General features: G+C 41.3%; 1 protein-coding gene across 2 annotated transcripts in view; it reads left to right on the plus strand.

The window, feature by feature from the left end:
- Window positions 1-24994, plus strand: part of ttc13 (tetratricopeptide repeat domain 13) — a 65065-nt gene that overhangs the window by 16031 nt on the left and 24040 nt on the right. For both annotated transcript variants that reach the window (XM_068045432.1, XM_068045433.1), the window contains exons 9-17: window positions 1140-1222; window positions 7216-7357; window positions 10261-10435; window positions 14058-14214; window positions 14903-15033; window positions 16740-16872; window positions 18236-18328; window positions 20349-20432; window positions 22790-22874. In XM_068045432.1, the coding sequence (XP_067901533.1) occupies window positions 1140-1222; window positions 7216-7357; window positions 10261-10435; window positions 14058-14214; window positions 14903-15033; window positions 16740-16872; window positions 18236-18328; window positions 20349-20432; window positions 22790-22874 (1083 nt within the window). The remainder of the gene's footprint in view (window positions 1-1139; window positions 1223-7215; window positions 7358-10260; window positions 10436-14057; window positions 14215-14902; window positions 15034-16739; window positions 16873-18235; window positions 18329-20348; window positions 20433-22789; window positions 22875-24994) is intronic.

The raw sequence follows: 24994 nt of genomic DNA on the forward strand, positions 1-24994 counted from the left end.
CCAGGTCTGCCTATTTTCGATGTCTGATAACTCCAGAATAATGCTGTAAAGGGATTAATTTAGGTCTAGACTCTTTAGGTAGCTGACAAGTTATTTAAGGCTAAATTAAAATCTATATGTTTGTAGGTAGCAATGTTTCCAGAACTTTTATGACCTCATCATGAACTGGTGTGGATTAACTGGTTGCCTTGCTTTCCTCTGGGAGAATGGAGTTGGTCTTTTGAGATGCAAGAACGATGAACCTCCATCTGTAGAGGTGTTACCTGTTCTTCTTGAATCTTCAGCTCCTGGGTCAATTCACCATCCATGCTGGTTTCTGTAACTAACTCTTTGATCTTGGATGAAATTGTACATCTAAGTAACGTGCCTGTACTTGGGAACTAAAGCTATATGATTTTAACTTCTGGAACTGTTGCCTCTGTCAGAGATGGACTTTCTGATTTTTGCAGAGATGTCATTCTACAAATATTTGATAAAGTACTTCCACAGCTTCTACAAAGACTACTACAAGAGCTATTAAAAGAACAATTAAATAACCCATGAGCGATGAAGAACTAGCACCTAGACTTGTCAAGTTACTCGTTTCTTCCATAGCTTCACAAGTCTCCATAGCTTCACAAGTCTTTGCTAAGAAAGAGATTGCACATAGGTGTACTTAAGGCGGAACTTCAGTGCCTGGTACAGCATGTTTTTTTTTGTTATTGACCCTTCATGGTTTAATTAGCATTAGCTCTTTTCTTTCCTAGAATTCAATCAGACTACCGACTGCATCTGGAGGACACATTTAAGGCAATTCTTAGAGCATTTCTCCAACATCCTCCTTCAGCTTGGTGCAATCCCTATGATTGAGACAGGGAGTTCACATTTAAGATCACAGCTCTTACTAATTTATGCTACAGTGTGTTGAGGCTCAGTAATTTGGGCCACAATGTTACCTTAGGTATTTTAAAATAAATCCTCTTCTCTTAGTGAATAGTGTAAATTACTTGCGGTTTGTGTTATGATCTACTCGATAGATGATGTAAATAATGATTTAGAGAAGATTTCTGCTGCAAAGACAAAAATTGGCAGTTTTGTATTTGTTTCATGAGATTATGTAGTTTTCGGAATAGATTTTGATTTTTGGTTTTATCTTGTAGGAAGCAATTGATGCATTCAAAGATGCCCTGAAACTCAAAACGGATTTTACAGATGCTTATAGAAGTCTAGGGCAAGCCTACAGGTTGGTTTGGTTTTAATTTTGGTGGGAATGGGGAATAGTAAATTCCAGTTGATTCCTTTCGGTGGGAAATTAGAACAAATATGAAGGCACCAAACCAGCAACTGAAGATTACTAGGTTTTTACTTGCATGTAGGATTGTACAGGTAGTTTACTCCTCAGTGACTCCTCCATGATATCTGTATATTTTTTACGGTCCTGTATAAACAAGATCTATATCTTTGTACCCTTTATAGAAGATCAGTCTGGCTGGAGAAGGCCCTTCAACTCATTTGAGCTAATTTTCAAGAATGCTAGCTCTACTATCTTCCCAGTACAACAGTTGTTTTTTTTTTGGAATACATTTGCTTCAATCACCCATCCTGTTAACCTGTTCACTTTGTTGATTGCTCTCTCTGTCAGGGTTATTGTGTATTTTTTTATCCACTGTGGGATGTGGGCATCACTGACAAAGTTATCATTTATTGCCTATCCCTGTTTACCCTTGAGAAAATGGTGGTGAGCCTTCTTGACAAATGAGTGGCTTGCTAGGCTCTTTCACAAGGAAATTAAGAGTCAACAACATTGCTGTGGGTCTGGACTCTCCTGTAGGCCAGACCGGGTAAGGACAGCAAATGTCCTTCCCTAAAGGACGTTAGTAAACCAGTTGGACTTGTACGACAATCTGGTAGTTACATGGTCACCTTTTTTTATTCCAGATTTATTTAATTAACTGAATTTAAATTCCCCAGTTACCATGGTGTGTCTTGACCTCTGGGTCATTAGTCCAGGTCTCTGGATTACTAGTGCCACAACAGATGACCACTATGCTACTGTTCCTGTGTCTTGTGGTTATGTCCCAGGACTCTCGCCCTCTAGTACACTGTTTGATGGAATATGTCTAGCTGTACATGCAGCTTCCATACCAAACCGAACAAGTGCAGCCTTCAAATTATGAAGAACCAATTATGGTAGTGTTATAAATAAAACCAGTTGTTCCAAGCAGATATTGTAATCAAAGTAAATTCTAAGCTCCAAGTATGGCATACAAAATGTTAGTATGCAGTTACAGCGAGTGATTAGGAAGGCAAATGGAATGTTGTTGTTCATTGAGTAATCAAGTATAAAAGTAGGGATGTTTTGCTAGTTGTACAGTGTGTTGGTGAGACCACATCTGGAGTACTGTGTACAGTTTTGGTCTCCTTACAGAGGGAAGGATATAATTGCATTAGAAGCAGTTCAGAAGGTTCACTCGACTGATTCCAGGGATGAAGGGGTTTGTTATGAGGAGAGGTTGGACAGGTTGGGCCTGTGTCCATTGGAGTTTGGAAGAATGAGGTGTGATCTTATTGAAACATATAAGATCCCAATGGTGCTTGACCGGGTGGATGCTGAGAGGATGTCTCTCCCTGTGGGAGAGACTAGATCTAGGGGACACGGCTTAAAAGTAACGTGTCACCTATTTAAGATGGAGATGAGAAATTTTTTTCTCTGAATTTTTTTTCTCATTTGTGGAATTCTCTTCCCCAGAGGCAGGGTTACTGAATATTTTTAAGGCTGAGTTAGATAGATTCTTGATTGTCAAGGGAGTCAAAGGGTATAGGGGATAGACAGGAAAGTAGAGTTGATGCCACCATCAGATCAGTCATGATCTTAACAAATGGTGGAACAGGCTCGAGGGGCTGAATGGCTGCCTCCTGCTCCTAATTCACATATTCATATGCATTCTTCCTCCGCCTAGAATCCTCCCTGTGCTAAAATCAAAATTCACTGCACTAAAATCAAAATTCACTGCACAGTCTCCTACTCTAGCATGTTCTTTTCCAAAACCTCAAAACAGGATATTTTTACTTTCCCACAGTCTGACTTCCTTCTGTCGCCAGGCTTTTCGATCACAAGTTTGACCTTGCCTAATCATTATTTCCTGAATTACCGCATCTCTTTTCGGAGTGTCTCCTGGCAATGCAGCCAAGTTCCAACGTCATTATTGCAGTCTGAACAGTGCACATCAACAGAATGAGTTCGTTCTGACAGTATAATGCTGCGCATACACAGTTTAGGTCAACATGCAGAGTGACATGCAATGTCATTGTGTGTTGTCAGCAAATGCAGTCATCTTTTACCCTTTTTTATCCATCGACCTGTCCTGCATGATGGGACTTGGCCCTGCCTCTGGGTTTCTTAATACTTGGAAAATGTTGACAGCATTGGTACTAGTTCTGCAGACTTTCTTTTGCACTTCATGTTAGTAACGAACCAATTATATGTTAAAACAGTGGAAAAGTCATACTCACCGAATCATACCTTACAGCCAACTTTTCAATCTCTTGCATCACCATTCCTGGGTATGTCCCGCCACACTGGCAGGATAGACCCACTGGAGGTAGTGGCACAGTGGTACACAGCTGGGAGGGAGTGGCTCTGAGATTCCTCAAGATTGACAGTGAGTAGCAAAGGCACAGAATGTAGGTTGCATGGGGTGACATCATTGTCCATCACCAAGAGTAGCTTGGTAGCACCACCACTGGCTGAGTCTTGGAGTACATATCTGCCAGATTGGGCCTGCAGCAGTTGGTGAGAATCAGCAAGAGGGAAAAACCTATTTGACCTCATTCTCAACAATCTACCTGTTACAGGTGCATCTGTCCATGACAGATTTGGTAGGAGTGACCACTGCACAGTCCTTGTGAAGACAAAGTCCCGTCTTCACACTGAGGGTACCATCCATTGTATTGTGTGGTAGTATCTGTTCTAAATAGGATAGATTTCACAGATCAAGCAGCTCAAAATCGGGCATCCATGAGGTACTGCGGATCATCAGCAGCAGCTGAATTGTATTCCATTGCAACTTGTAACCTCATGGTCTGGCATTTCCTCACTCTACCATTACCATCAAGCCAGTGGACCAACCCTGGTTCAATGAGGAGTGTAGGAGAGCATGCCAGGAGAGCACAGCCAGGTGCCAACCTGGTAAAGCTACAACACGGGATTACATGCATGCTGAACAGCAGAAGAAACATGTGATGGACAGAGCTAGGCAATCCCACAACCAACAGATCAGATTGAAGATCTGCAGTCCTGCCACATCCAGCTGTGAATGATGGTGGACAATTAAACAGTAACTGAAAGAAGAGGCTCCAAAGGACATCCACATCCACAATGATCGCAGAGCCCAGCATGTCATTGCAAAAGACAGGGCTGAAGCATTTGCAGTCATCTTCATCCAGAAGTGCCGAGTGGATGATCCATCTCTGACTCCTCCTGAGGTCCCCAGCATCACAGATGCCAGTCTTCAGCCAATTCAATTCACTCCACATGAAATCAAGAAATGTCTGAAGGCACTGGATGCTGCAAAGGCTGTGGGTCCTGACAACATCCTGGCTGTTGTACTGAAGATTGTGCTCCAGAACTAGCCATGCCCTTCGCCAAGCTGTTCTAGTGCAGCCACAAGACAGGCATCTACCTGACAATGTGGAAAATTGCCTAAGTATGTCCTGTCCACAAAAAGCAGGACAAAGCCAATCCGACCAATTTCCACCCTATCCGTCTATTCTCAATCATCAGTAAAATGATGGAAGGTGTCGTTGACATGCTATCAAGCAGCAATAACCTGCTCACCGATGCTCAGTTTGAGTTCCACCAGGGCCACTCAGCTCCTGACCTTGTTACAGCCTTTTTCCAAACATGGCAGCAAGGCAGCCTTTGACCGAGTATGGCATCAAGGAGCAATAGAAAACCTGAAGTCAGTGGGAAGTGGGGGTGGGGGGGCGGGGGGGAACCTCTTCACTGGTTGGAGTCATATCTAGCACAAAGGAAAGATGGTTGTGGTTTTTGGAGGTCAGTCATCTCATCCCCAGGATATTGCTGTAGGTGTTCCTTAGGGTAGTGTCCTAGGCCCAACCATCTTCAGTTGCTTCATCGTTGACCTTTCCTCCAAAATAAGGTCAAAACTGGGGATGTTTGCTGATGATTGCACAGTGTTCAGTCTCATTTGCAACTTCTGAAATATTGAAGCAGTTTGTACCTCCATGCAGCGAGACTTGGGCAACATTCAGGCTTTGACTGATGAGTAGCGAGTGACATTGGTGCCAGGCAATGACCATCTCCAATAACAGAGAATCTAACCATCTCCCCTTGACATTCAACAATGCTGAATTCCACACTATCAATACTGTTGATGAGAAACTTAACTGGAGCAGCTAAATAAATACTGTGGCTGCAAGAGCAGGTCAGAGGCTAGGAATTCTGCAGCAAGTAACACCACCTGACTCCCCGAAGCCTGTCCACCATCTACAAGACCCAAGTCAGAAGTATGCTGGAATACTCTCCACTTGCCTAGATGAGTGCAGCTGCAACAACACTAAAGAAGACACCATCTAAGGAAAAGCGGCCCATTTGATTGGCACCCAATCCACCACCTTAAATGTTTACTCTCCATGCACAGTGGCCGCAGTGTGTACCATCTACAAGATGAACTGCAGCAACTCGCCAAGTCTCCTTCGACAGCACCTTCCAGACTATGACCTTTATCACCTAGAAGGTCAAAGTGAGCAGACGTGTGGGAACACCACCACCTGCGAGTTCCCCTCCAAGCCACACACCATCCTGACTTGGAACTATATTGCTGTTTCTTCACTGTTACTGGGTCTAAATCCTGGAGCTCACTTCCTAACAGCACTGTGAGTGTACTGCCACCACATGGACAGCAGTGGTTCAAGAAAGCGGTCACCACCACCACCTCAAGGGCAGTTAGAAATGGGCAATAAATGCTGTCCTTTCCAGTGATCACATCCCAAGAACGAATAAACAAAATGCCAAAGAAATTGAGAAACATTTACAGGTCCGTCTGTTTAAGTACAGAAAACACATGCATATTTATGTGAATATAAATCAGTTCAGATTGAGGGTTGCATTTTCAGTAGTAAATTCCTGTCCACAGTCAGAATTAATATTTAGTTTCCACTTGCTAGAATTCAATATTAAAAGTTGCACTAGTGCAATTATTAGTACCATGCCTATGATAGTTTTTTTTTTAATTTGTCTGGTCTCTGAGTATGGTATTGAACTATTTTGTTTGTTATTGAACAATTAACTTTATTTAATTTATTGAATTTGGTGGCATTTAATAAAATTTATAATTCTCAAGTGAACTGCTTACTTCATTTTCTTCTCCCTTAACAGGTGGATCAAAGATGTAAAGTATTACATCTGTCACTGTTCCACGGAGTGCTTGGGGTACAGGCTCAGACTATAGTTCAGCTGGAGCATACAGCTGCTGTGTTAGTCCAGCTATGTGTTCTCTCTGTTCTCCAGGCAAATTGGACGGGAAAATCAATCCCAAAGTCTTTATTTAAGAATTAAGAATATTTTTAATTGGCAAGCAGTTAAAATTGATGGAGTGTTAGGTAAAGGGATTATATATCTAATGATATTGAACATACTAGTAAGCTTGAAAAATTCTCCTAACCTGATATTAGTAGGACTCACTGATTCAGCAAAAGTGAAAACAGATCAGCAGAGAAAAATAGAATGTTAACTGTCAATTATTAGGATGTCATGCTCTGATTTGTATGCCATCCATAGAGTGGTACAGGCACAGTATATTAAGAGTTATATTACTGGCTCCTTATTGCTCTGTAACTAAGATACTGTGCATGTATCTAATTGCTGACTTGCTACTAATATTGAAAAGATTCAAAGTGAATTTTATAAAGGATCATTTTAGACTTTGCTTTGCACCAGTTGGAATTAAACTGCTGTCAAAGTGAAGGTGAAGCACTTCCTGTCTAATTGTTCAGACAATCTCACACCTGATTTAATCTTCAGAGTTTGTGTTCCTCCCTCGTCCGAGCTGTTTTTTTTAATAGGCACTGTTTAATATAACTGGACCACTGTCTTTTTTGACATGAGTTACTCATGATGGTAATAACTTTTTAAAGTTTGTGGGTAACTGATTTGTTGGAAAAGTTGACCTGAAGGGCTGATGCATTCTGTTATGATATTGCACTTTTCTGTAGAGAGTTGGGTGACTTTGAAGCAGCTATGGAAAGTTTCCAGAAGGCCTTAATATTGAATCAGAACCACATTCAGTCCCTTCAATTGAGAGGAATGATGCTTTATCATCATGGTAGTCTCCAGGAGGCGTTGAAGGACTTCAAGGTATAGGGTATTTGAACATATTGTATGCTTTTTAAATGATGTATAATGTTTTTTAAAAGATTGATTTCTCTTCCTCCTACTTTCTTTCCCCCACCCCTACTATCTTGGCATGGTGTGCTCGAGGCTAAAAGAACCGCAAGGTATTTGGCTTTCTCCCTGACCTCTATCAATGCTGCTGATATTTAAGGAGTGTTTGGGATGACTTTCTGTGGGATGACTTTGCCTTTGACTTGTTTGTTTTTCTTTTTCCTTCCTGTGGAAACTCCCATTGGCACTTCACAACAGTACATCCAAGGCTACAATCACCATGTAAAAATAAATGGACCTTCCACACCCTGGCGTGAATCTAAATCTTTTCTGGTTGTGCAGAGCTGGCTAGCCCCATCAAGACTAAGAAGTCAAAGTTTAGAGTATGAATAGAAACTTTATAAACATATTTCACCATTTTTGAGGACTGCTGTGGCATTTCGATCAAAATGTTTTTCTGGATGACGTTGACATGAAAATTTTGGTGGTGTATCTGACACCGGATTTACTTTACAATGTTCCATTTGACAGTAGAAGTAGGGGTTCGGGGAAGAATTTTTTTCTTAAAAGGGAGTGTGGAAATTAGCAGAGTAATGATACCTCCTTGTGAGTTACAAATCTCAATTCATCTCTGGGTGCAGACGATGCAGACACTGTGAGCTCAGCTTACATTTGTTATCGAAATCCCCCAAAGGATGCGATTACAGGCTATACTGCCTTTTTGGCAGATATGACTTTTTGTGGCCTGTCTATTTTTGGATTGCAGGTCTTTCATTTTACATTGATTGTCTGTGCTACTGGGGCCATTATGATTCCTTGGTGCATGATATTTAATGCCGTTTGTCAACAAAACGTTATTAATGACTCTTATTGCATGATACTTGACTAAAATTTAGCTTCCTTGGTACATATTAAATGTACTTAATCTCTATGTTATCTGTCTTTTTAAAAATTCTTTCATGGGATGTGGGTGTCGCTGGCAAGGCCAGCATTTGTTGCCTATCCCTAATTGCCCTTGATCACTGAGGGTTTGCTAGGCCATTTCAGAGGGTAGTTAAGAGTCATTCACATTGCTGTGGGTCTGGAATCACATGTCAGTTGGACCAGGTAAGGACAGCAGATTTCCTTTCCTAAAGGACATTAGTGAGCCGGCTGGGTTTTTACGACAATCGATGATAGTTTCATGGCACCATTGCTGAGACTAGCTTTCTATTCCAGATTGTTATTAATTAATTTAATTTAAATTCCTCCAGCTGCCATGGTGGGATTTGAATCTATGTCCCTAAGGCCTTAGCCTGGATCTCTGGATTACTAGTCCAGTGACATTGCCACGATGCCACCATCTCCCCTTTTTATGTTGGAAAATACAAACCTGCTTTCCAGTTTGAAGATGAGAAAATATCATGTTTGTCTTCAACTGCAGTTAACATTGTTTAAAGCCAGTTGTTAAGCACAAAGTCTAGACACATCCCACAAACAGGAAAAATGGTCACTTTCTTCCCCCATTCAACCATTAGTGTGTTTGAGTATCAATTTGGTTTTAGCCCCAACAACAGTCCAGCTAGTGGAATTGTCAATTCACAACCCCACAAACTACTGCAAAGTAGCTTGACCCCTGCATTGTTTGTGTGATGCTTAACAGTGCACCCTGATCTCACACATCTATGCTTATCTCTGCACTCAGCGGTCTATTCTGCATTTTTCAGCAGCTTTTCTTTGCATCTCTCACCATCATGTGCCATTTATCCACTTCAAACTAAGTGCCATATCTGGCTTGAGATTGAAGCACAGAAAAAGTATCTTCTCTGCCGAGATCTGCTGTGAATTTTTAATGTTGTATGATGATCTATCTTCTGTTCGTGCAAGCAGTTCTGATCTGCTTCCCCTCCTTTGCAGTCTGTCACTGCTCCTCTTTGTTGATTTAACATTTTGATCTTCATTTTTTTTTTGCATTGCATCTCCAATACCTGATTATTGTGACAACAGGTTGTGCTCCAAAGTGGCCACGCCCTGCCTGTAGATCCATATTGCCAGGTTTTCTCCCATTGGTGGCATGCCCTCTCTCCACCGCAAAATACCCCTACCACCCACGCCAAGGTTTTTCTCTTTCCTGTCCTACCACCAAAGTAGGAACCTAAACTTGATCCATTGACCAACATTGGCTCCATGATATACTTCTCAACACTATCCTGCTCACTTCTCCAGACTATGCCACTCCAATTTGTTGGTTCTGCTGTTACTATCTGAAACTCTTCATTGGTTGTTATTTCAGTGTGACCAATTCATGCCTACCTCTTGTCGTCTTATTACACCGTGTTGTCAGTCTATAACCACACCATCTCCCCTTCGTTGCTTTCGTTACTTCTAAAAAAAATTTGTATTCTCAGTGGTTGATTCTCTCTTTCCCACAGCTCCATTTTGTACTTCCATCCTTCCATCTTGTAAAAGAGTCTGGTGGCCGTGTCAAAATACTTGCATTTCTTCAATGATGCATAACTCTCCCAGCCCCGCATAATAATGAGTGAAGCATGTTTAGATGCCACCCATCACCTTAAACCATTTGAACCACTATTTTATCCTGTGGTAGTCTTCCAGGAACCACATTAAGCCAACTGAAAGCACAACATTGTGGGGTTACTGTCACTTCACTCCTTGAACTTGGCATGCTTTTGCAGCCCTCTTCCTTGTATTGAATGTCACCCTGCATGCTTTGTCAACATTGCTACAGTCAATTTCTTCGTATAAATACATTGAAAGAATTAGAGACCAGTTTAATGTTGTTTAGGTACCTCTTTTGACACATTCTGCCACAGAAGTCATGAAGTGTAAGAAATTAACTCAGCAAATATGCTTGGTTCTTTAAAAAAAAAATTTAGGGGTGCCTGCAGTTGGAACCATACAATGAGGTTTGCCAGTACATGAGAGGCCTGGGCCACGTTGCTATGGGCCAGTTTTATGAGGGAATTAAAGCTCAGACTAAAGTGATGTTAAATGACCCACTTCCAGGTCAGAAGGCAAGTTCGGAGTATCTCAAAGTGAAATACCTCAGAGGTGAGATGCACTATATTACGCTTTAAGTCTAATATTTCTAATGCAGGGGAATTTTTTAAAATATAAAAAGCAACCATGATATTTTGAAGGTTTATTCCTCTTGGCATATGGGCAAAGTGAACAGATATTGTTTTCTATAACATTACATCAATGTAAGCAAGCCATTTCAAATAGAGCTTAACTCCTGAGTCCATTGTATCCATTGGGATTTTTTTAATGGTAACAATATTATAACATTTTTTTGTTCCAATGTTCTCATGAAATCTGTTACAATGCAAAACACTGGAGCTATTTTATACTGAACAGAAATAGCAGTAGTTCAATCATGAAATAATTCAGGTAAATTCTCTGAACCTCTTCAATTCTTTCTCATCTGCATGAGAGCTCCCTGGATGATCAAAGATTTAGAGGGCAAGATGAAGCAGAAAAAGGGGATGTATGACAAATACCAGGGAAGTGAAAAAGGAAATGAGAGGCAAAGCGAAAATATGAGAAGAGACTGACAGCTAACATCAAGGAATCCCGATGTCTTCTAGAGGGATATAAATCATAAAAGGATAGGTGGACTGATTAGGGACCAAAAAGGGATCTGCGCATGGAGGGATAGGGCATGGCTTGAGGACTAAATGAGTAATTTGTATCCCTCTTTATCAAGGAGAAGATGCTGTCAAAGTCGTAGTGAGAGACCAGGTAGTTGGATGGCCTAAAATTGGTAAAGAGGAAGTATTAGGCTGGCTGTACTTAAAGTAAAGTCACCAGGTCCGGATGAGATGCATCTGAGAATACTGAGGGAAGTAAGGGTGGAAATTGTGGAGGCACTGGCCACGATTTTCCAATCCTCCTTGGGTGCCAGAAGACTGGAGAATAGCAATGTTATGACCTCAGTGAGACCAATAACGTTAAAATATGAGATATGAACTCCCCAGACCAATTTTAAAAATTACACAAGATTTCATGTTTTCAGACTTTAATTATAACAACTAAACTAAAATCTCCTTTAACCTGTTGCCCTGGTAATCAAGATCCCTGTCTTGTCTTTAAGCACAGTTCATGTGAGGTCACCTGACTTCTCTGACTCCATCTCAGACTTTTAAAAATCACATTTAAAAAAAAACATAATTGTGCTACAAAGTCCAGCGTTCATAACAAGCAAATGTTTACATCCTTGTTCACAAAGTGGTGTAAGGATAAATCTAGCAATTACAGGCCAGTACGTTTAACTTTGGTGGTGGGCAAGCTATTCAGAATGAAAATCTGACAAAATTAACCATCACTTGGACAGCTGTGGATTAATTAAGGAAAGCCAGCATGGATTTCTTGAAGGCAAATCATCCTTAATGAACTTGATTCAGTTTTTGATTTGGTAACAGTGAGGGTTGATGTGTATATGGGCTTCCAAAATGCATTTGATAAAGTCCCATATAAAAGACTTGCCAGCAAGTTGAAACCCATGGAATAAAAGGGAAAGTTGCAGCCTGGATACGAAGTTGGCTGAGTGACAGGAAACAGAGTAGTGGTGAATGGTTGGTTGTTTTCAGACTGAAGGAAGGTAAACTGGGGTTGGTAGTCAGTCCATTGCTGTTCTTGATATATATTGATGACCTCAACTTGGGTGTGCAGGGCACAATTTCAAAATTTACTGATGACATAAAACTTGGAAGCATTGTGAGGAGGATTGTGATAGACTTAAAGGGTAAATAGGCTGGTGGGGTAGGCGGGCGTGTGGCAGATGAAATTTAGTGCAGAGAAGTGTGAAGTTTGGTGGGAAGAACAAGGGGAGGCAATATAAAATGAAGGGGGTTCCGGAACCGAGTGACATGGGGGAATATATGCACCAATCATTGAGAAGGTTGAGAAAGTGGTTAAAAAGCCATTGGATCCTGGGCTTTATAAATAGAGGCATAGAGTACAAAAGCAAGGAAGTTATGATGAACCTCTATAAAATGCTGATTCGATCTCAACTGGATATTGTGTCCAATTTTGGGCACTGCACTTTAGGAAGAATGTGAGTGCTTTCGAGAGGGTGCAGAAAAGATTCACGAGAGTGGTTCCAAGAATGAGATACTTCAGTTACGTGGATAGACTAGAGAAGCTGGGGCTGTTTTCCTTGGAGAAGGTTGAGAGGAGATTTGATAGGGATGCTGAAAGTTATGAGGGGTCTAGACAGGTTAGAGAGAGCAAAACTGTTCCCATTGGCAGAAGGGTTGAGAACCAGAGGACAACAATTTAAAGTGATTGGCTAAAGGACCAACCATGACGTGGGGAAGAACCTGTTTATGCAGCGAGTAGTTAGGATCTGGAATGCAGTGCCTGAGAGTGTGGTGAAGGCAGATTCAGTTGTGGTTTTCTAAAAGGAATTGGATAATCAGTTGAAGAGAAAAAAAAAATTGTAGGGCTACGGGAACAGGTTGGGGAGTGGGACTAGCTGAGTTGCTTTTGTAGAGAGCTGGCACAGACACAATGGGCTGAATGGCCTCCTGTGCTGTAACCATTCTATGATTCTATTTTCCTATGCAGCTGCTGATCATTTACAGAAGGGTGCTTGTCTTTAGCTTCCTTTAACATTGAGAGGTGGTTATGTATTTTCAAATGTTTCCCTCCCATCACTCTTCAGTGGAGATTGGACATTGTAAGCTGTAGACTGACTGACCATTAAACTTATGAAGCTAGCTTATAGTTTATGTAATTCAATGTAGATAAGCTACTTTGTTAGTTTTGACTGCATAAGGTACCCTTCTACTCTTAGATTCTCATTCTTTATTTCCTCCCCATTTTTTCTTAACAATTGTCTGTTTTTCTCTGCTCTCTTCTTCTGAAACAATTATTGGCATATAGTTTCATAGGTGTCAGTTATTCCCGTAATTCGCCCCAGTAGCTATCATTTGTGTATGAGTGTTGGCACATGCAGTTCCAGCAAGGATTGCTTGATTGCCAATGGAACTAGGAACCTTGCTGGATTTTCTTTCTTCCTAGCCTAGCATATTGAGGCTAATTAGCACATTCCGATTGCCAACCTAGCTCAAACCTGGAACTTTCCTGATCTCTATCAGGGGAGTGGCATTTTTTTTCTTGGAACATAATAGCTGATGTTTTTCGTGGTCCTATTTTGTCCCGCTTGTGCCTCACAATGTGCTGGAGACAGGAAGCGGGCTGGTAAGCCTCTGCCAGTTCCATGAGATGTGCAAGAGTGCACTGCAGTGGTTCACTGTCTGATTTTCGCCACTCCATATTTATGATGAGCACCTAGCTTCTGCTTGATGTTTCTGTACAACAACACAGCTGAAGTCAAACTCACTCTGTGTGCGAACCTACATCCTGCTCATTCATCAATTCGGAGTAGCACGGCATAGGAGGTCATTTAGTCTACTGAGTCTACGCATGTCAGTGTGTTGGAACTCCAGCATGTGCTGTCATGGTTGCCACCTCACCTGTGCTCTTTATTGTAGGCAGTAACTCAAAAGATTTAGCCAAGGCTGTCATGACGTTTTGGAAACTCTAGTGGTCAGTAATGCATTATTGTGCATTAAATGGGCTGGAATTTTTTGGGAACTCTGGACATTGTCTTGAATTAGTGTGGATGTTTTTGTAAGCACTTTGCGTATTGTTCCTCAATCTTTTGTAGAATATTCACGTTACGTGCATGCACACCTTGATCTACCGGTGACGGAGTACAATATAGACCTCGACCTTCCTGGTAATTTCAAGGATCACTGGGCCAAGAACCTTCCCTTCCTTATAGAAGACTATGAAGAACAACCAGGATTACAACCTCACATAAAGTGAGTTTGATTAAAAAAAAAAACTGCTGTGCAAAATTGTCAAGCTATTGATTGTCTTGTGCTTTCTCCGTCAGATTTTGTAATTGGTGTGCATGATGTTTCAGGATAGAGCCATCAAGTGTAAGTGCAGATAACTATCGCAAGAGACTGAATAAACTGTGTCTTAGGGGAATTGAGAGAAAGATGATGTTCCCTGAACCATCAAAGGACATTAAGGAAATCAAGATAGCGATTCAGCATTTGATCGTGGGAGGACTTGAACTTGTGAGGATGTGGGAATGCAGCTTGAAGGAAGATGAATGTAGACTGGAGAGATTGCATGCAAACCATATAGAAAACGGTCTTATGGACTTCTCGTGATTACCCAATAAAATAGCTAATGCAACGTGAAGTTGTGCCGATCTAGAGATCCAGGCTTCACGTGCTAATTAAATACGCAAATGGTGTTTGCATCCCCGGGTTAGGAAAGGGAAAAATCAACATGAATTCCTGCTTCTGAGGCTGGAATTTGAGAATGGTGTCATTGTCGTCTTGAGATGAATGGAGGAGGAGTAATTTGGCAGTGAGATGACTCTTCGAGTTGCATTAGATTGTGGTTCCCATAAGTTCATCTATTTTGAATATTATTGTACTTATGCACTCCCTATAAGAACTGAGCTTGATTGTAGAGTTTTTTTTTGAATCATAGGGATGTTCTACCTCAGACGTTTGAAAGCTACAGTGTCAAGGTTCAAGAGCTAATTTGTACTGCAGATCGCTTAGGTTCTCTTATGCAATATGACACACCTGGCTTTCTTCCGAACAAAAGGATACATAGAGGTAAGCTGTAAGATGTCCAAGCTGAGGAAATAACATGTGTTTGGAGTATTCTGCCATGATCTTTGAGCCGTATAGGAATCCATTTGATTGCACGAGGATCTGCTCGTGTCCTTGGACAGTTAGTGCCCCTTTTGTGAACATAACATAAATAGGAGCTGGAGTAGGTAATTCGGCCCTTCAAGCCTGCTCCGCCATTCAGAAAAGTCATGGCTCACTCCAGTTTCCTGCGCTATCCCCATATCCCTTAATTCCTTTAGTACCTAGTATGTAGAAATCTTTCAGCCTCTGTCTTGATTGGTCTCAGCGACTGAGCATCCATGGCTCTCTTGGCTAGAGAATTCCAAAGATTCACAATCTTTTGAGTGAAGAAATTTCTCCTCATCTCACTGTATTGATGCAGTGTACCACACAAACCCAAGATGCACACTTTTACTCTGTAGAGTTAGGATCACTATATGTTTTGGTTTAGGTTTGTGATGTTGCTCGAAAAAAAGAGAACCCTGGACTGCTAGTACTGCGAGTTGGCTGCAGTTTTTAAGCTTTAAACTTGGCAGGTGGGAGTGCTAATATACCACCATTTGAGTTCTGATAAAAATCACCATTTTTTTTCTATCATGGGAAATCTCTTTCTGGCAGTCAGGTTGATGAGCAGTGATCCGTGTATGTTGAGTACCTGGATATGGATGTCTACCACCTTCCAATTCCATTAAACAGCTGTGTGCAACAGTGATTGGCAAATTAACATGTTTCACCATAAATGTCTAATTTTTTTTTATCATAAACTGTTTTCAGTGCCTGACATCACAGTACACTATGCACAATTGCACCCTCAGAATGGAATTTTTTGCCATACCAATTCTACCCAACAATTCTGTCTGGACATATTTTCTAACTAACATACTTTCACTAACATTGTTTGTACTGGGACAGTATACCTTTTGTTGAATCCATGTCTTCAAGACCTGTTAAATTTGACTTATTTCCTGTGTCAGGAATTTTGCAAAACAAAAAAAACGAATCTTTTTTATATAATATTTTCTCAATTTCACGGGATTTCAATCTTTTTTTAATGAAAGGTCTCTTCTCAGCTATTCTGAGTTTGAGTTATCTGCAGTCAGTAATTCTCCTTTAACCGTGGTAGCAGAGGGAATGCATAACTTCTGGTTTGCAGTAATTATACTCTTCCGTGTAGTTCTTTGCTGTGGGTACATGCCTTCTGAATGTTCAATGAATGTTGTAAAGTGACAGTAGAAGTTTTGCTTATTGTTGAATCTTCACAAGACACTGAAGAAAAGCTGGTTGAAGATCATGCGCATATAATGTGGAATGCATAGTGTACATAACCTAGACTGACAGGTTGGATCCACGTTCTGACATATTAACTGATCTCAACTTGGGTAGCTGCATTTGTGCTTCTGGGTAAGGGAGATGAGGTGGAAGAAATCACTGGGTTCCCTACTCCCAATTGCTTAAGAGTAACCGTTGCTAAAAAGCATAGATGATGGACTAAGATCAAGCTTGGATGTGAGGGCCCCAATGGTTGAAAAGTTCCCAACACTTGCTTTTTAGTTTCACGTATGAAAGATGCATAGTGCAGAAGCATTTGGAGCTAAGGAACAAAATAAGTAATCCAATAAAAATGGTGTAAATATTTATTACGAAATGCATTTTATTTTCATTTTCAACATTTTTTTGTGTCTCTGCAGCTATGGGACTTGCAACATTAGAAATTATGCAGGTTGTCCAACGAGCATGGGCAAATTCAAAAATTCGTATGAGTGGCAAAACCAGATTGATGCAATGGAAGGACATGTTTGATATTGCTGTGAAATGGAGGAGGTAATGGCATAAAGAGATGATGGAATTCAAACTCGACACAGGAGTTGCATCTGTGTAATCATTTTAGCCACAAGATAATTCAGTGCTTTCTTGATGTCCATATCAAAATATACTTGTAACTAAATAATTATAGCTGTGGAACATCTATAAAAATACTAAAGATAAATACCACAGCTTAATCTGGTAGCCTGTTGATATATTGGCCAATTTTGGCATGGCATGCTCAATCCATAACACAAACCCCATCCTTTGGCATTGTCAGTATTCTGAAGCATTTTGGTTGAAAATATAGAAATGCTCTTGGTTTGTTTAAGGAATACCATCTTTTAACTCTTAATTTTATTTTACCAGTGCTGTGCCTTGTGTAGGAGTTTGCAATAGAATGAGGATTTGGATTATACCTTGGGTGCAAATGCACCTTTGGAGGTTTTGAAATTGAAGTATTTGTCAAACCAAGTGCAATCTCAATTTGATTGTCAAAACTGATACTTCCCTCAAAATGGTGTCTCTCTATCCATGTTTGCCAGTACTGATGAAATGTTCTGTGAAGCTGTAGAATGGTTTCTTCAGAGTTTCCCTGATGGCCCAGTGCGCAGAATGTGGCTTGAGCCATGAAGTCCAGAAATCTCCCAAGTTTAATCCATATTCCGCTACATTAGCGGATGCCAATTGTGATGGCAACATGTGTTCAATGAGGAAAGGCAATGTAAACTAAATGGTACATTGAAGTATGGAATACAGACTTGGTGGGGGGTGCGGAAGAGAAATCTTGCCTATGCTGCTGCTCCAGATTGCTATTGAGTGACACTTGCAGTTAAAGTATGTGGATGTTGGATGAGGACATGCTTGGGCTTTGATGTGATGATCCTCATGGAACAATAATTTAAGGCACTATCTAGCCTCACAAATGAAGAATAATGACTTTGGTAAGATACTGGTGTCCATGATACCTTGCTGAACAGGAGATGTTGTTTTAAGGAGGGGATGAAGAATAATGTGATTTCACTGCTGCCCCAAGGAGCCTAGGTAACTGCTACTGCCAGCTTCAGTTGTCACCGTCATAACACTGCTTCAAAGCTGTTTTTGCCTAAATTTCACTAAACTTTGGAGGTTATGCAGGAGTCAAAAGCATACTTGATTCATGCTGCTAGGAATCCTCCAGTCCCTCACTTGTATAGTAGAGCCTCAAATAGATAGTACTTTTGTATTTTTGAAGAGAAACCGTCTTTGCTGTTGTAGCTGCATTACAGAAAGCTCAGGCTACACTGGTGGTTTTGGACCAAGTGTTGATAAGCAGTTGGTTCTGGACTATTTGGGTTTACTGCACAAGTTAATTCAGTTTTTCTTTGCATTTCAACCGTAGGATTGCAGATCCTGATCAACCAGTACTATGGTTAGACCAGATGCCAGCTCAAAGCCTGAGCCGAGGCTTCAATAATCATATAAATCTTATCAGGTATATCTTCATTTTGCTAAGCAACTGAATTCGATTGTTTCAAATCATAGAAATTTCAAATACTGTATTTTTGACTGACTAACATATTTGTGTTTTCTGTAACTTTCTTTTGGTTTTATTTTCCCACTGAAAATTGATTTTCTCACCCTGAAGGCAACATAATGTGAATGGATCAGTTTATTTATTTAGAGATACAGCACTGAAACAGGCCCTTCGGCCCACCGAGTCTGTGCTGACCAAGAACCACCCATTTATACTAACCCTACAGTAATCCCATATTCCCTACCACCTACCTACACTAGGGGCAATTTACAATGGCCAATTTACCCATCACCTGCAAGTCTTTGGCTGTGGGAGGAAACCGGAGCACCCGGCGAAAACCCACGCGGTCACAGGGAGAACTTGCAAACTCCGCACAGGCAGTACCCAGAATTGAACCCGGGTCGCTGGAGCTGTGAGGCTGCGGTGCTAGCCACTGTGCCGCCCTACCACTGCGCCACTGTGCCGCCAGTTGGCATGGTAGTTTAAAACCAAAGACGACGTCTTTTAACAATAAGAATGTTTCTCATTCAGAGAGGCTGTAAAGAAAGAAGTTGCAATTATATAGTGTCGCTCATGATCTCAAGATGTCGCAAAGCATTTCACAGCCAGTGAAGTGCTTTTGAAGTGTTATAATGTTGGGAGATGTGGCAGCCAATGTAAGCAAAGCCAGACCCCCAAAAAATAGCCATGAAATAATTGACTAGACAATCTGCTTTAGCGATATTGGTTTAAAGATAAATGTTGGTGAAAACGTCAAGGAGAACTCCCCTGCTATTTGATTAGTGCCATGGGAGCTTTTATGTTCTGACAAACTGAGGTCCCACCTGCCCTAACATCTGATTCAAAAGAAGGTACCTCCAATAATGGAAGAGTCTCTGGATTAGGACTTGAATGTTCAAACTGATTCAGGTGAGAGTGCTAACAATGAGCTAAGGCTGACACCTCAGCCTGAACGTACACCACTGAAGTGCAGAACACAATTTTGCTCCTGTGATAGTCCACTTGGTGAATTCCAGGACTTTGAGAACAAGTTAAGTAAAATTGTTTTTCATTGTGGAGTTGCAGAGAGCTTCTTGTTATGTAAGTACTGTGGTTCTTTGTAGGTCCAAAAAATAGACTGACTTGTGACGTATCAGCTTTCTATCCCAAGGCTCTGTCTTAATTTATTAATCCTACATACTTGTGTTGGAGGGAAGCAGGGGGCTGGATGTAGAAATACTACTAGTTGTCCTCGGAAAGGATATGTTTCAGAGCAATTATTGGAGCAATCTGTTGCTGCAGCTTCTGTGTGTGCTAATACAAGGTCTTCTGAATGTGGCATATGGACCATATACTCACCCTTGAAGCCCAGACAACTCAGTCCCATTTGTGTTTGTTTCTTTGCTGGTTTGTTTTAAAGTATGTGAGCTTTAAGGTTTGGAAATGGCTGCTTTTAATGCAGTTGCCTCGATGTGCTAAGTCCTAAACCAGAACGCAGAGATCTGTCAGTATCAGCAACCTCAAATATGTGTATGTGAATAGGAGTATTGATTTAAACTTTCTATGTAGTCCCCGAGATCCCAAGGTATGCACCTATGTGGCCCATGAAACCATAAAACTTGGACTGTGTTAAATCAGCTTGCACCACTGAAAATTAGAACACAATTTTGCTTCATAATGGCGAATTCCAGGACTGGCATAACTGGGGATGAGAGCAAGTGTATGTGAAGGAGGCAGAGAAAATTTAAGATGAATGTACCTCTTGTATACCATCTGAACACAGAGCAGATCTTCTGCTTACGCCTTCAGTTAACATTTGGATAAAGTGGTTTCCTGGTATATGGGGATCTTCCAGCCCTCTTAATACACGTAGTGTATGTTGCTTGTCAATTTATTCATTTTACACGACCTCATAAAGTATTTGAAGCTGTTGAGTTCTGCAAATCCTATTGTGTAGTATGTATATCGGCAATGAATAATTGTGTTCTTTCTTCCTTAGGGGTCAAATCATTAACATGCGGTACCTGACATATTTCGACAAAATACTCAATTTTATAAAAGACAGAATTCTTGTTTATCACGGGTAATTCACTTTTCTTTTTATCTTGCTGGACCAGTTAAAGAATTACAGGCTAACCTTTCATGCTGTATTATTCTATCATCAAAGAAAAGACTTCAACTCTACTGACTGTGACCGCATTTCCACAATATAGGGTATTCGAGGAGAGCTGCAGTGGATGCTTTTGATTCACAGTAGAATAAGTATAATTGCAGCTTTGTTGCGTGCTTTGGCATATTTTGACATGTTCTGTAAGTGTGGAGGGGTTATAGAAGCTGTTTCAATCTTCCTGTGGGTTGTAGCATAGTTTCCTCAATCCATGTTCTGCAGTAGAAGAAAACCTTTTATGTATTATTGATCAGAAATTCCTTGCCTGAGGAACCTGGTGGAGCTTCCCAAGGGAGAAGCTTTTTTTTTGAAACAAAAGCACTATTCAATGTGGTAAAGGTCTGGGAAATGTTACATCTGATAGCTATGCTAGGTTTAGGAAAGTGGTGTGCTTAGTTCAGGGTATTCTGTTTCTGGATACGGAAATGGCCTACATTGCTGTCTCTAAAGCAGTGGTTCTTAAAGTCTGGTCCACGGACCACTGGTGGTCGGCAAGGGTCCTTCAGGTGGTCCACGGGCTGGTCCAAAAGAGGTGGACAATCTTGTGGAGCTTGCATCGGATGGGTTGCTGAAACTGCTGCTCGGTGAGAAAAGTTTGCTGGACCTTTTGACTCCATGTATGGTCCCAGTAATCTGGGTTTGCTGACAGCTCTGAAGTACCTGCTGCCATTCCCAATGACATACAACTGGGAGGTCAGATTTTCAACACTTGGGCTGAAAACCAAGAGGAACCGGCTGAACATGGAGCCCAACAGAAGACTGAAGCTCTCTAGCTTGGAACCAAACATCACCTCATTGATCTCTCATCAAAAGCAGCTCCATTCTTCCCATTAATTGAGTTTTATTTGTGGTGGCGTGAAAGCAGGTGGTGTAGGACAAGTAGGTGGTCCACGGGGTCTTTTGTCTGCCTAAATGGTCCATGGACAAAAAAAGTTCTTGAACCACTGCTCTGAAGCAGCTGTTGTGTCTGTGACCTGATCGGAGTTCAATAGGTAGGTAGGCATACAACTCACATGAGATTGAACAGCTTCAAAGCCAGACTTATTTTTCCCTTTTAAATATTTATATAATCCTGTGATAAATAAAGTTTTTACTTGTTGGAATAATTCTTGGTTCCTGCCAGAATAACTTAACACTGCTTCCAATCAGCCATGGCTCAGTGGTAGAGAAGGCTAAGAGTTGAAGCCCCACTTGAGGCTTGAATACAAGAGGTATAACCTGGAGGGTTATGCTTCTGGATTAGCAACCCAGAGGTTGAGAGTTCAAATCCTGCCATGTCAAATGATGAAACTGAATTCATTAAGTCTGGTAATTTGTGGCTTGCACCAGAAAATGAAAGCTGTTGGATTATTATAAACAAAACCCAACTAGTTCACTAATGACTTCCAAGGAAGGGATCCCGACCTGGTTTGGCCTACATGTGATTCCAGTCCCATATTTATCGTTTCAATAATGGATCTGAGGTTTTCCTGCTAAATAGGATATAATTATTACTTTTAAAGTCTGTTTTGCCAATTTTCTCACCACTTTCTTGAATGATGCCATTAACAGCTGCTGGACATGTTCTGTGGTACATCACCCGTTCTTCAAGAATGAATTTCGATGGTTGAGTGTTGCCAGGCTATCCCACCAAGGGGGCATCACAACCAAGCCCTACCCTGTCCTTACTCAACTTCCCCACTCATGCACTTTTTAGCCCAGTCACTAATCGCAATTGGGATAAGGAAATGTAACTTTTTTTATTTTCTGTCCCCACTTCAGGAGTCTTGAGTCTAGCTGTTGTGTCCCTACTGCAACGTGGCTGAGATCATCAAATTTAGCAGAGACTAAGAATCTATGCTTGCATTTTCTGTTCTGTATTGCTCAGTTTAGCTGCTCCCATTACCAGCTGGATTATTATGGCAGTATAATTTCACACTCCTTAATCTCTGTGCCTGGTAATGTAGTGTCTTTATCGATATTGCTTGGTCCGCGTGATCTGGACTGGTTTTAATCACCTGAGGCGGTGGGGAGGAATTTCCCAGAGTGTTTATTTTCCCTTACTGGCCCTGGGTTTTTTCTTTTTGTCTATCCCCGAAGATTACATGGCAGTAGTGGGGAGGAAGGGAAGAAGTTTTTCGTCGTGACGGTGTGGGGTAGGCTTAATGGACCAGCTGGTCCTTTCTTTTTCAAGTGTGTAGGAAAGGAATAAAAGAAATGAGAGGAATATGACTTCAGATATGAAGAAGATATCTTTCTGAAAATGGAAGTAACTTTTCCCTCCTCTCCTCTAGTGCTAATAATCCCAAAGGCCTTTCCGAAGTGAGAGACGCCCTGGAGAATGTGAAAAAAGTTGAAGACCTTCTTCCAATCATGAAAGTAAATTCGCTGAAGAAAATGCTTTTACATTATTAAAGTATAATTTTATTTTTGTTTCAAAACTTGGACCATTACGTATTGCAGTGTATTAAGACTGTATTTCACTTGGATATCTAGGTTTGAATGAGTCCCTGATGACTATTTGACCCTGGATGCTACTAACCTTGTTTTAATTCAGGTTCCATGAGCTGGCTCTTGATGTTTACACTATTAGATACAGCTGGACCTATGAGTCTGCTGCAGGGATAAGCGAGCTGGATTTAGTCGTACAGAAGCCAGTGTCCTGGGATATGAAAATTACACAATGCCAGTTTAAAAGCAACTATTATTTCACATCACAGGGTCCTGTCTGAATTCACACTGATTTTGCGACCTCACTTTCGAAAACCATTAAAATCATTAATTTGGGAGCAGCAGTCAGATCAAGTGAGGCCGAGGCCTCGGAACACATTACTTGCCTGTTCTGGGAGAAACAGTAGATAGTGTAGGAGAAATTCTAAAAGTTATCTTTCCAATAATTGCAAATTGAGGATACCAAGCTGTTATTTGCTAAATTTGACCTGCGTCAAAGATAATGCATATAGTCAATATTTTCATATACCATTGCTTGTTCTGTTAATCTGTAGTTTGCCAAAACAGGTTATTGGAAGATATTTAATCAGCTGGTCACCCTTGTGTGAATATGCTGCAACAAACTGACACTTGATAGTGTTGTACAATTTCAGTTGCCAGCATTGGCCAGAGCTGGCAGGCAGCCATAAAGGCGGGGCTAAAGTGTGGCGAGTCTGCAGCACCTGTGGAAGAGCCTGTCACTCTAGAATTGGCCTTTATAGCCACTCCAGGCGCTGCTCCACACACCACTGACCACCTCCAGGTGCTTACCCATTGTCTCTCGAGATAAGGAGGCCAAAGAAGAAGAAGACAATTTCAGCAGTTTTACTGTTGGCAGTCTAGTTTTTTGATAGCTGCAGAGTATGATATAATGACTTGTTTTCAATTCTGTTTAATTTTCTTGAAGTATAAATAGAAAATATAGCTGAAGTGTTATACCATGGTAAAACAAAATGACTCCATATAATGAGGCATTGGAACAGTTGAGGACATCAGCTAACAGTGCAGGTTAGAAATCAAACCTGGAAATGACCAGATTAGTATGACTCAGTTCCAAGCTGGATAGTGGAATTTACCAACTGATACACCAGGAGGTTTCTACACATTGAACCAATGCTAGTGAAATTAAGGTGCTTTTTAGGAGAACCATAGAATGTTTATGGCACAGAAAGAGGCCACTTGGCCCCTCGTGTCTGCACCAGCTGAGAAATCAAGCCACCCAGCTTTTAGTTTAGTTCAGTTTAGAGAGACAGCACTGAAACAGGCCCTTCGGCCCACCGGGTCTGTGCCGACCATCAACCACCCATTTATACTAATGCTACACTAATCCCATATTCCTACCACATCCCCACCTGTCCCTATATTTCCCTACCACCTACCCACACTAGGGGCAATTGCTAATGGCCAATTTACCTATCAACCTGCAAGTCTTTGGTATGTGGGAGGAAACCGGAGCACCCGGAGGAAACCCACGCAAACACAGGGAGAACTTGAAAACTCCACACAGGCAGTACCCAGAATTGAACCCGGGTCACTGGAGCTGTGAGGCTGCGGTGCTAACCACTGCGCCACTGTGCCGCCCAAATCCCAAGTTCCAGCATTTGGTCGACAGCCCTGCAGTTTACAACACTTCAGGTGCACATCCAAGCACCTTTTTAATGAGATGAGGTTTTCTGCTTCTACCACCCTTTCAGGCAGCGAGTTCCAGACTCCCACCACCCTCTGGGTGAAAACATTTTCCTCATTTCCCCTCTAATCCTGCCACCAATCACTTTAAATCCAAGCACCCTAGTCACTGACCTCTCTATTAAGGTAAATAGGCCCTTCCCATCCACTCTATCCAGACCCCTTACAATTTTGTGCATCTCAATCAAATCTCCCTTTAGCCTCCTCTGTTCCAAGGAGAACAAACCCAGCCTATCCGATCTTTCCTCACAGCTGCAATTTTTCAGTCCTGGCAAAATCCTCGTAAATCTCCTCTATACCCTCTCTAGTGCAATTACATCCTT

This window comes from Heterodontus francisci, chromosome 13 (assembly GCF_036365525.1).
Source record: "Heterodontus francisci isolate sHetFra1 chromosome 13, sHetFra1.hap1, whole genome shotgun sequence".
Classification (NCBI taxonomy): Eukaryota; Metazoa; Chordata; class Chondrichthyes; order Heterodontiformes; family Heterodontidae; genus Heterodontus; species Heterodontus francisci.